This window comes from Penaeus vannamei, chromosome 9 (assembly GCF_042767895.1).
Source record: "Penaeus vannamei isolate JL-2024 chromosome 9, ASM4276789v1, whole genome shotgun sequence".
Lineage (NCBI taxonomy): Eukaryota > Metazoa > Arthropoda > Malacostraca > Decapoda > Penaeidae > Penaeus > Penaeus vannamei.
The window spans coordinates 34,031,703-34,044,920 of NC_091557.1; the positions used below are offsets into that span (position 1 = coordinate 34,031,703).

The window sequence follows — 13,218 nt, forward strand, 5'->3', positions numbered from 1 at the left end:
ATAGACCGATTTGGCATGACTTCACGAGGCAGGGTTACCATGACGATGAAATCCACTGGTGAAAACAAACCCCTCTCTCACAGTAATGAAAAGTTACATTATTATTGATATGTTAAAAAAAGGAGAAAAAGCATTATGAAGTGAAACTAGAAACTCTGCAGCTAAAAGGGTGTCCATATCGTCTACCTGCTGAAATTTGGATGGATGTCCTTTGAGGTGGCCTAAAAGGCCTATCACACTAACATCTTTTCTGTCAATTTTTGCATTTCTGTCTGAATTTGAGGCTTTCCTCATGTATCATTTGCAAACGGAACACCTCCCATATGATGACAGTAACAACTGTTTCTGTCTGATTAATTTCCGTCTTGTTCTAGTGCTATGAAGGATCTATACAATTAGAATGTTTTTTATTGATTAATTAGATTGTACGAGTAAATGTGTTCCCCACACAGACCAAACTCTAGAGTCTGGGGTATTACCCATTTTGTTAACCTTAATTTGTTAGCTCCATTCTCGATACTAAGACATACCCATATTACGGAAACAATTATGGGATTATGAAAATTTGTACACAAAAATTGGTGTTTCGGCAAATGGCTATATTCTTTTTAAAAAAATTAATGTATTGAAATGCACTTACGTATTAGTATATTTCCGTGCAATTCACAGTACCTATTATCAATTAGCAACGCCGTAAACTGCAATTATGGCGCTATGAAACTACCATAATATGAAGTATTGTTTCATTAATAGTAACAATAATATCAAATACCTTCACGGGTAAGAAATTATTGCTTAAAATATTACCTTCGCTCGCCGGGACGAGGAGCATGTAAACAAACATTCACTGTTAGAATAATGTCTTCTGCTCATATTAAAATGTATTTTGTCTAATTTCTATATGACAAACTTTATGGAATATTTTAGTTTTATTTTATATCATTTGCATCCAGCTATTTTTTGAATTTTTGATTATTCGTTCTGAAGAAAATTGAAATTAACCCTTGTAGAATAATTGTTTTCATCACTAATATAATATCAAAACATATCTTTAGACTAGATAAACAACTTTGAAAATATGATGATACCAAGTGATTTTGGTAATTTGTGGATTGATGAATAGAAACAAAAAAACATGTTATGTGACTACCACCTAAAATCTATTTCACCCACATGAATTTATAAACAAATATTAAACATAAATACAATAAATGAAACATTTAACTTGATAGAAATATACTTAATCAAAAGATTTCACATGTCTCTTATGTAATTTAAATGATAATTACTTAATCAAATAATTTTTCAAACCACCTCGGTTAAGAAGTTCAGCCGGAGGAGCTCATGTGGAGGATCGTCTGCTCGCTGATGTAACAACTCTGTCCGTTTTCCTTCTTTAGACGCACTGAAACCTCATCAAAACTCCATATCCTCACGAGAACAACCTCCTTCAAAGACAAGAAATGGCACAGCAACTCGCGAATTTGTTTACGAGAGTGGGGCAAATAGGTTTTGGAGTGGCTGTGGTCGGCGGCGTTGTGAACTCGGCGTTGTATAATGGTAAATAGTAATTGTGTTGATGGTATGGCTATTTTATCATATTATATTTTGTTATTTAATGATTTTATCACTTCCTACGGATTGAGAGGGTATGCATGTTGATAAGTTTATTTTACAGATGCTTATTTGTGGTTTAAAGATTTGTAAGTGTAATTAATGTGCCTGTCATGTGAAGATAATGTTTTACCATATATTTTAAGAAGTAATTTACATTCCTATTCAACTCATCTAATTATAAGGAGCTGGAGATTATTTAGTAATACCTTTCAGGTTTATTAAAGTTTAGAATGGAAACATTTGCTAAGAAGGTTCTGGAAAATGTGATGTTGCTTCTGCAGGAAAATCCAACAAACGGTCAATATTGTCACAGGGTAGTGGCTCACTTTCGAAACAATTATGATATTTATCTGCAGGAAAAAAGACTGATTTCAATGATTCTTGGCGTTGTTTTTTATGCAAATTAATTGTTGAGATCCGAGTATCATTTCTATTGACAAAACCCCAAAAAAGTCCTGCAAATTACCCATTATACGCAACACCGAAAACTAAATAATGGCCGAGAATCTTCTTGCCAAATCTAGTGTATGGGCAGAAGGTTCTTTGGACAGAGTTGCATACAAGACTGTATTAATAATTCTTGAAACACGTAAATGACGTATAACAACATTAATAAAGGCTGTTGAAAGCATAGATTTAGAACAGCAGACACTTGATTAGCAAAATATCTCTTTGACAAGTGATACATGAATTACTTAGCATATCGCAGTAATGAGTTCTGCCATCAGTGCAGTATTTACTCTCGACATGTAAGCAAGATGATCAACTTGGCTAAAATTGGACTTTCACCTCTGTTCTTTTATGTATAGCACCTTTAGGAAGCATTTGCTCAAATATTGCCATAGAAGAAAATTGTCTTGTTTCGTATCATTCTATCATTTCATATAGGTTTTATTACCCAACTCTACCACTACCTCATACTGAATATTATCTCAACAAACACCATCACATACTTTGTCAGAAGGCAGACCTAAGTGGACTTTCTTCTTTGCTGGATTATCAAATGATTAACCAATTCAAAATCCTTTATCTAACAAGAGTACATGTGGAAGAAGTCTGTTGACCTTTACTTAATTGAATGTAAGCTTTTGTCTGTTGGCCTTTACTTAATTGAATATAAGCTGTTATGCCATTACCAGGTTAGTTAATAACATAGACAATCGATAACAGAACTCAGCAAGTTTTGCATGGAGTTGGACAGAGCCCTGCCATTGAAATTGTAAATCAAATGGTAAAAGTTTACAATAGGACTATGTTTGTTACAGACTAAGCCTCCAACTTGAATAGACAAAGATATTATCCCCATAAAAGTACATACTACAGTAATTTTACACAGTAGTTCTGCTTAAAGGATTGTGATGATTTTGGTATGATGGATTCTTCTTATTTTCTAGTATCCAAATATATATATCAGTTATTACGCAGAAACGCCCACATTATTGAGAATCATAGCACTGATAACAGGGAAGGGCATGAAAGATACCAGGGAAACTGCATTGTAAAATATACATGATATACACAGAATCAATCACTACATTGTTTAATGCAGGAGGTTCTGCCCCCTGCAGTCCCTGTATGGGGGCACATTCTACAACTCCCACCCAGGAAAACAAAGAATCTTTCAAGTTTTCACGGCAAGAGAGAGCGTATGACCAACATACAGGAGCACCTAGATATTGAGTATGTTCAATTCTCTCTCCTGCCGTGAATATATTGAGGACTTTGTATTGCTGGGTGGGGATTGTGGGGTTTGCAGGGGGCTGTTGCATTAAACGATATAGTGGCTGATTCTATGTAAATTATTCATATTCTGCCCAATAATTTCCCTGTTATCCATCATGCTCTTCCCTACTATCAGGGCCAAGAATATGGGGATATATGGGTGTTTCTCTGCAATAATTTGTATGTTTGGATACTAGAGGTAAAGAGGAATCTATCGATACCAAAACTGTTGCAATCCTGGATATGGAACTATTGTGTATAATTACCCAAACTATGACAAAGTTTATTATATGAATCAGAAACCTTCCTGATCTAGGGGCTTTATCTTTGGACCCCAACTAATCACCATATTTCCCCGGTTGGGGCTCTACTCTTGGACTCCCTTCTGGTCACTGTGTATCCCTAGATGGTGTGGTCCTTTTTCATACTTTAACCGAACAGTTTGTTTCTAGAAATAAAAGCAAGTGTTTCTTGCATATTTAGCAGTCATCATTACAATGCAACCTTGTAAATATATTTATAATTTAAGAAGGTCTAATCTCCAGCCTCCTTATCAGTGGTTTTGTCATGGTAATATTAGGCTATGCATTTTTGTATTTACTTACATAACCATAAATTTTTAAATTGAATAAGTTATTCTTTTTTTTTAATGGTAAGCTGCAGGAAATCTGTAAGATAAATGAACTTAATGATTTTTTTAAGCAAAGTAAAGCTGAATTTTGTTTAATGAATATTAGTCATAGTTTTAGATAGTAATGACTAATCTCAAATTCTTATTGAATTAATGAAAAAAGTTTAAAGTAATATAGATATTACTTAGAGGACCTTTTCTTAGTATGCTTCAAGATATCAGTTTAATTGACCATATATATTACTCTGGCATAGAGTACCCAAGAACCTGACAGCTATATATCCTCTTACCATCTTCATCTCACCCTTCTCTCCAGTCGATGCAGGGCACCGAGCGGTCATCTTCGACCGTTTCTCTGGTGTGAAGGAAAGTGTAATGGGTGAGGGAACGCACTTCTTCATCCCATGGGTCCAGCGCCCCATCATTTTTGATACACGTACGAGGCCAAGGAATGTGCCTGTGGTGACGGGTAGCAAAGGTATGGCCTCAAGTATTTTCTGTAAGTTACTTGGTTTCAAATAAGCAAGAAACCTATTAATGGATCATGCTAGGAAAGGGAAGGCTTCAAGGTTATAGTTTATTTTTATTTTGGATGAATATAACCTTGTTTTGAGTATTTTATTTTAGTGGATATGTTGAAAGTAAGGAAAAGCATAGGAGTGTGTGTGTGCAAGTTGGAGATGTTAAAGTTTGCTGATAATAGGGAAAATGGCCTAGATAGTAGGAGCTGCTTCATAAACTTTGTGCTTTGTAAGAAAGAGTTTCAGTGCAAATGATATTTTGATCTGTCTTGGACAGTCTTTGCCCAGATCCTCCTAATGCATTTGCAGGCAGGGAATATCTTAAGACTACAACAGTTTTAAACATGTGTTAGATATTAATGTGTAGTTATGTCAACATTAAAAGCAGAAGTTAGCCAAGATTAAACCATCCCAGGGAGAGGAAATTTTAATGTACCCAAAACAGCAGTCTTGGTGGCCAGAGATGGTTCAGGGACCAGGGATGAGCTTGAGTAGTGGAACTTGAGTGATACATTTCTGTGCCATGTCTTTTTCATTGCCTGAATAATCATTTGAAGTATGATATAAGAGTCCTGGTTTTAAAGACATACAAAAAGATTAGTTTTATTACTATTTTTTAATGCAGTAGTTGATTTTGTTAACCGCTTCTTCATCTAAGTACCATTTTGTTTTAACTGAACATGGTATCAGCATTTTGTATCTGTATGTGTCATTCTGAATAATTAAGTGAGTTATGTAGCAATGATTATTTTTCATTCAAGAATGTCTTCATTTTATTTTTCCAAGTAGTTATGTAGAGTGATGATAATTCATAGTTTGAAATAGAATGACTTCCCAGTCAAATACCAATATTTAAAAACAAAATTGCATATTTATTATAATACCTTTAGCATGTTGAATGACTGACATCTCTCTTCCATTTCAGATTTACAGACTGTGAACATCACCCTTCGTGTGCTGTTCCGACCACGCAGTTCTGAGCTTCCAAAGATCTTCACTACCCTTGGAATTGATTATGAAGACAGAGTGTTACCTTCCATCACCAATGAAGTCTTAAAGGCTGTTGTGGTTAGTAAAGAAATGCACTTGTATGTAGATACACTTCATAGAGCTATAAAATCTGGTATAGTTGTTTTGTTATGACTGGAATATTGTAAATGAATTGACAGCATGAAAATTATTTAATGAAAGGTGTATTGAATAAGATGTTGAGGACTGATGATTCTTAGAGGTGAATTGTAATTGATTATAATGTCAAAAGTAGGTGATAATGATGGTTTGTTTTCTCTTAGGCTCGTTTTGATGCAGGAGAGCTGATCACACAAAGAGAAAAGGTTTCTCGCAATGTCAGTGAAGCTCTCACGGAACGTTCTGCACAATTCGGATTGATCCTGGATGACATTTCAATTGTAATTTTTCTTGCCTTTTTTCTATGATTTTATTGTATGTATATTCCTACATGGCACAAGCTTTCTGCAATACCCTCATCACTCTCAAGGCTTATGAATTGAAATGTCTCAGCCTATAGGTGTTGGGATATCCTCTTCAACAAATCATATTTTTCAGACCCATTTGACCTTCGGAAAAGAGTTCACGCAAGCTGTTGAGCTGAAGCAGGTTGCCCAACAGGAAGCTGAGAGAGCAAAGTTCTTGGTAGAAAAGGTAAGATTAATTTTCCTGGTATGAAATAATTTCATCATTTGTATTAGTTACCTTTAAGTTGTTAAGCTGAATTTTTTGTGTGCAAAGTTTAGAGAATGTTTTAAATAGGAAGGCAAAGAAAATTCAGATTTTGAAAATATTTTTAATTGTTTATATACATTTAGAAATTTGTAAATGACATTATTGTCCCCACTTCAGTAAACAAAACAAAAAAGAAAGAAAGAAAAAAAAACAATTCACAGTTAGGGACTTCTTGCAGTAGTTTTAAAATTCATAGATTATAAATTTTGAACTACTAGTGATTAAAGATGGGTGTTGTACTGGAATTTATAGACATTGTTGAGTTTTCAAGTAGGCAAGTGATATGATAATCAAGTTGCAACACAAGAATATAGCCCATTTCTTTAATGTGCAAGGAACAACAGTTTGATTTTAAACATGCCTCCATTATAATTCGATTATCATGTTTTTTGTAAAGTTATATTATTTTTGGCAAATTCAATAATATTGAAACCTGAACTAACGTTTGCTCTTGCACTTCAAGAGGGTTCTTTAGGCATTCAGATATGACAATTGATGTCAGTTTTTATAAAATCAATAGACAAATGATATAGTGATTCATGTTTTAATTTCAATATTTGCCCCTGTAGGCCGAGCAAGAGAAGAAGGCTGCTATTATCAGCGCTGATGGTGACGCTACAGCTGCCACTTTACTTGCCAAGTCCTTTGGTGAGGCTGGAGAAGGCTTGGTGGAACTTAGGAGGATTGAGGCTTCTGAAGACATTGCTTACAGGTGAGGACAAGGAGCAGGAGTAGTTTTATGCTTGTTGTTTACCTGTGAAAATCCTAGGAAGAATTTTATTTTTATTTTTATTTTTTCATTATTTTTATTTTTTTAAGGAAATTGTTCATGTGAAGGAATAGAACATATTTTAGTTCCCAATAAACTGTTTATTTGGCAGATAAACATTTAAAATATACTATATAGGTCATGATTCAGAAAGCAGTAATAACTAAAAGCAAAACAAATATTATATTTGATAATGTCAAACTATATGAAGCAGAATAAATAATAAACCAGTCTTCAAGCTACTGGAGTATAACTGATTTCACTTGGAGTAACGACAGGGTGAATTTGATAACTATGAATTGAACCTCAGGAATATCTTAGATTTACTGTGATTTTCTCTTACAGGCTGTCAAAGAATCGCAACATTGCCTACCTCCCCAACAACCAGAGCACCTTATTGTCCCTTCCCCAGTGAAAGCATCTCCATTTGATAGCAAGTGAAGAGAGTGCAAGATGACCAAACTTATACATAGGGTTTATGATGAACAATAATTAAGAGCCTCCCTGAAGTGTCATTAACTTCAATTGCCTAAAGAATGTACCAGATTTCCTTTAGCATGAATGGCATTACTTGTACAAATGACTTTTGTTTGTGATATATATACATATGGGGAGTAATCAGAGGCGGTAAAGGGTAGGTATTGTTTTCCTAATATATCAAGCTCGACAAAAAATCTGTGCATAAAATGTGTATAAGCTTCTCAGCAGCATATGTCTGTTGGAAAAATTCTTGTCATTCATGTTGCAAAAGAAAAAAAAGATGTTGCAATTAATCTTGTTTTTCCATGTATAATACTGAGGCAGCATTGTGTAGAAGCAGTGTACAGATATTTCATATGTTAAAAGCTTTTCACATCTGCTAAGGTATCTTGAGAAAGCAAGTAATTGGAGCTTATATATGATTTTTTTCCAGGGTGAAGAGAATGTAGATAAAAAAAGTTATAAATGTAACTATGAAAGAAACAGAAAAGTGCTGATTGTAATTAGGGATTTTGTAAAGAAATTTTACTTTGAAATTGTGTTTTACTTCAAAGACCCTCTCTGTATACAAAACAAATATACATAAATAAAAAATAAATGCATTATATTAACTAGATTATTGAATATGAAGATGATTTTGAAAGCAAGTGAAATTTAGAATGGTGTTCATGCATAACATCTTATTCAAGAATTTGTCAGTTATATAACAAATAATGTTTCTATAATCTGGAATGCTGCATAAGGTATGCCTGCGGTGTATATAATTGGATATCTACTACTTTGCAACTTGTTTTCTTAATGTATATGAAAACCTTGAAAATGTGATTATTCCTGATAATTTACAGGTAAGAAAGTTAATTAACATGCAGTATGGGTAATATTTCTTAAAATAGCATTTCAGGAAGTAAACTTTCCTAACAACAGATTTTGGAATGTATTTTCCTTCTTATTAACCTTTCTGACACAATACTTTACCATAGTGCTAAATGACCTTTGATGCCTAGCATGTTTATTAGTTTCAAACATTAAACATTTTCTTTCCTAGAGATTGAGATAATGCAGTTTTTATGTAAGTAATTAAATAATTTCAACCAAATAGCAAAAATTTTCAGTAAAATTTGTTCCAAACGTTATGTACATGTGCATGTGTATGTGTACGTGTGTCATTACTGATGTGTGTTTGCAGTCCTGTATATTTGCTTTTATATACTAGAGTATATTGGATGTTTTGAAATAAAAGCAGGATTTTGAAATAGAAGCTACTAAGCAGAATAGCATGTTTCACTTTGCATATAAATGTTAAGTGTTGCACAAAGGGGACAACCAACTCCTTAGATATAAAGTGTATGTCATAGAGCATACAGCTTTGAATATAAACCTGTCTTGGGATGAAGAGTTAGATATATTAAAGTCTTTAACAAAAATGTATTGGATGATGGAACTTTGTTTATTTTATCATGTATTTTTATCCCAACCTTTCTCAGCAACTGGCAATAAATGTCGGGCTCTTTATTGATAAAAAAGAAAGTTTTATTTGGTTTTGTTGCTCCTTGATGGCCATAAACGCAAACAATTAATACCAATCTTTGGTTGCCAGTAATAACAGTTTTATGTCATTCAAGACCTTTACTTTTTCCATTGTATTTATTGTTAAACTATGCCATGTCTTTATTGAAAACATAGAATGGCAATTGCTCTTAAATAATATATATGTTATACGACCATCACTTATTGCCACTTAATTTTATAAATGCATTATACAACTGTTGAAAATGTGTTAGCACCAGTATGTTCTTTGCATTATGTTTTATAGGATCGACCTCAGAAGACTAAATTATTAATCTGGAATGTTTTTTTCTACAGGCACCCGATTTTTTTTTTTTTTTTTTTTTTTTTTTTTTTTTTTTTTTTTTTCCTTAATCTGTCGACCTAAATATTCATTCACTTGTTGCAAAATATCTTGATGAAACTAAAGCATGAAGGGATAAAATCTGGTCACGTTTGCTACCTTTTCCCACCCAATCCTTTGCCCGTTGTTGTCGTGTGGGGTTTAGGAGGACTGGGACCCAATGCATGGGATCTTCCCTACCTTGTGCCTCAGCCCACGACAATTAATTTAACACGTTTTTTCCCCCTCCTGCCCTTTCGTTTCCGTCCTTCCTCCAACCCCTTCTACTATGAAAGCCGTGCTGAAAAGAAGAAAGGCCGACTTTGTGCCAGTCCTCAACATCCTGAGGGAACCATGGGTATTCCCCTGTTTTAGATGTCTAGCCCTTACCCCTCAAGGGGACTCTGAGGGATGGACTGTTTCTTTCCCCAACATAGTTTAGGCTTACCATGGCCAATAATGAAGACGTTATACTCTTGTTAGGGGCAATGAGGCTTGCCCTTCCATCAAATAACCCCACCAACTCAAAAAATCCCGGTTCCCCGACCCCAGGGTCTCACCACGACTGAGCACTGGAACTATTACCCATTCCTCAATGCCTACTAGTACATTGCTTATCCAAGACTCAATCTAGAGGAGACATCCCTACTCTCCCAACTTCCTCACCTTCATCACTTCTACACCCACAACCTTCATCAATCATCCCATCCTCCCTCATTACTACTTCACAACCTTATATGCCTCCTCTCCGTAATACTACCTCCCTCAACAATACTCCCTCTTCCACACGTCCCCGTCCATCTACCACCCCCATCTCTAGAAATATCTTAAATACCCAATTTAGCCCAGCCAAATTGGACCGGTTTTTCGTGATCCCCGCACAGTTCATTACTCTGACAACAATCTTCTCTTTCAGCAATGTCTCCAAAAACAAGTAAGCAAAGTCTCTTTCCGTAGCCGACCAGATCGTTCCCGTCTTGCTACAGTTACATCCGAAACCCAAGCTATAGCATTATCAACTAACTGATCTCTCTGGCAACCCCATTCCTGCAGAACCTCATCCAAGCCTCAATACTTGGTTAATTTTCTAGAATACGTCCGCCAAGCTGACATCGATGATTTTGGTATCGTTGGATTCCTCTCAATGCCTACAATGCAAATATGTAGATTTTATTGCGCGGAAATCCCCGTTAGTGACAAACTTGGCCCCAATAGCAGGGGAGGACATGAAAGGCCTGCCTCACGGACTATGTTGTCCTATCAGTACAGAACTATTCCATTCCTCATAGAGGTCATCGTAGGGACCCCACCAACATTGCCAAAATTACTATCCGTAATCATGACTTTCCCTTTAATGTCTACATAGGTGGAGAATCCCTCCCTGTCCGACCATATCTATCTCCCCGTCAATGTCAAAACTGTTAGCGTTTAGGACATCATGCCAAACACTGCCGTTTTACAGCCCTAACATCCCTCCCTCCCAGCACTACCCGCAGCAGACTAAACGTTCCACCTCAACTTCTACCACGCACTCATCTCCGCCTACCTTTGCCTCTACTCCTCAGACACTAGTCTCCTCTTCCCCCCGCATAAGGAAACCTTTGTCTCAAAACTCCCCAACCAATTCCGTTTCAGAAACTCTAGAAGATATTCAAACTATCTGCTCGAGTCCCAAAATGACACCGAGAACCCTCATCCACCCTCAAATTCCACAACTCCCGGGCCTTCCACACTCAAAGTGGCTGCCGATATCCATCCTCATCATACCCCTATTCCTTCTACACCCCTTCCTCCTACTCCCTCCCAACACAGCCTATCCCCCCAGCTCCAACTACACCCACATCAACCCTCCCTCCATACCCTCTCTCCCTTCCACTCCCTCTTGGATATACAAGTGAATCCCTCATGTCATAACTATGCCCTTCCCAAGATCCCCCACCTCCTGATACCCCTCCTAATACTACACCCTCTCCCCTCTAATTCCTTATCTCACCCCCTAGCTCCTTCTCCTTCAAATTCTCCACCACGCACCGTATGCATTATAACAACCAAGATATAGCTCTCGTATGAACCGTATTCATGTTGACAAATGTGGAAAGGTATGAATGAGAACGAATATCTTCACAATACAAGAGATGTATTTAACCGGTTTCGATTATATCTTCGTCAGAAATACACCGGTTAAATACATCTCTTGTATTGTGAAGATATTCGTTCTCATTCATACCTTTCCACATAGCTCGCGTACATTGGAATATTCGCAGTTTCTGTTCTCACAGCCCTGACCTTCATATCCTTCCTTATAACCCATCCATTATCTGCCTCCAATTGACTTCTCTTACACATCCTCCTCTGCTTTGACAACCTCTTCTTCCTCAGACGTATACATATCCTTCACTTGAACTAATCCCCTTACCTAACCCCACCGTAACACATTCACTCATCAACTCCTTAAGCCAACTTTAACCCTTTCAGTATTACTCTACAGTAGATAGTTGGCGCATAACAACTAAGTACTAACTCAATCACCCTTCACTACCCTTTACTCTACCTTCCTGTAGTGGTATATGACCTTAGATATCTAGCATATTTATTTTGCTTTTAACCATTAACCATTGCTACCTTCCCCTTGAAAGTAATTTTGACCATGACTGGTCAAAATTATTTTGTTGAGGTAAGTAACCTGCTTGAAACCACAGATGGGATATATTACTTAATTGGCATAAACCCCTGACAAAAGGTGGTGCATTATCATCTCAACTAAATATCTACTTTTCTGTATTTTTGAAAACATGACCGGTCCACGTCACTTATAGTTAGGTCTTTGTATGAATTTAACAATCAGCATTTACTGAAAGAAATGTGTAGTGCAAAAAAGTAATTAACTTTGCATTAAGGATGTTAGCAGTTATACGCTAAATAAATAAGATGCTGTTAACTTTGTCCAGTTGCGATAATCATGCAAAGATGGCTTTTTCTAGTGTCTTCCGTTAGAAGTTTGGTGTGATGCCTAACTTTTTAAATAAATTACAAAAGCAATGAATATTTATATGCGTTTTCATATAAAGTGCGATGTTGGCCTGCTTTCTTTCCTCCAACATTAAAAGTTTATAAAGAGGATTCTCTTTTATAATACAAAGGGTTCAGTTACGCCATATTTTTTGTACGAATCGTGAGGGAAATTAGTCATCTCTGTTCATAATGTTGGGCCGAAAATGCTTCCGTACGCTTTTGCTTACTCAGCATGAATATTGGAGAATACGGATAAACAACCTTGCGCTCATTTTACCATTGTAAGTCGGTGGAAATCCGTGTAAGTCACTATTCATACGAGAAACGAATAACGTCTTTAACAAAGATAATATACTCTACGAGTGATACTTTCTGAGCAGTAGTCTGATAGATGAGATGCATAATTTTGTACACGAGAGAGAGTAATGGATTCATGAACCGTTATTGACTCTACTGTATTCGTCTCTGTTTGATGTCCCACTAATGCTTTCAGTTGTGCTAGATAAAATTTACATTATTTTATTAGTCTTTCCTGAGCCTGCTTATCTACATACGCGGTGATATTGCTTTTTTTATTTGTTGAAAATGTGAAGAGCTGCACACTATGAATCTTAATGGGGAAATGCTACTTTCCGTTATTGATCAAGAAATGTAAATATGCAAACATGACATAGTGTGCTGCAGAATGATGTCTGAAGAACCTGCTCTGGAAGTTTAGAAATGTGGCTTAGATTGTGAATATTCCTTGATCACTAGGAATCTTAACCCAAAGACGAAATACTTTGTTCGACTCTTGTCTTAACTTGCAGAATACATGATTCCGAGTGAAACCGGA

General features: G+C 36.0%; 2 protein-coding genes across 3 annotated transcripts in view; one reads left to right on the top strand and one right to left on the bottom strand.

Annotated features, from left to right (window-relative positions):
* Window positions 1-954, bottom strand: part of mRpL11 (mitochondrial ribosomal protein L11) — a 6,107-nt gene extending 5,153 nt beyond the window's left edge. The window contains exon 1 of one of the 2 annotated variants that reach the window (XM_027378618.2): window positions 808-954. The gene's annotated coding sequence lies outside the window, so the exon portion shown is untranslated. Of the gene's footprint in view, window positions 1-640; window positions 771-807 lie in introns of those variants that run through there. The other variant, XM_070125614.1, reaches the window with a different exon arrangement.
* A 364-nt stretch (window positions 955-1,318) lies between these two features.
* Window positions 1,319-8,019, top strand: Phb1 (prohibitin l(2)37Cc). The gene is given in 8 exon segments (XM_027378613.2): window positions 1,319-1,560; window positions 4,287-4,448; window positions 5,417-5,559; window positions 5,784-5,900; window positions 6,058-6,153; window positions 6,804-6,946; window positions 7,349-7,376; window positions 7,378-8,019. Coding segments are annotated over 8 exon segments (843 nt in total). The 5' UTR covers window positions 1,319-1,463; the 3' UTR covers window positions 7,435-8,019.
* Window positions 8,020-13,218: the final 5,199 nt, after the last annotated feature.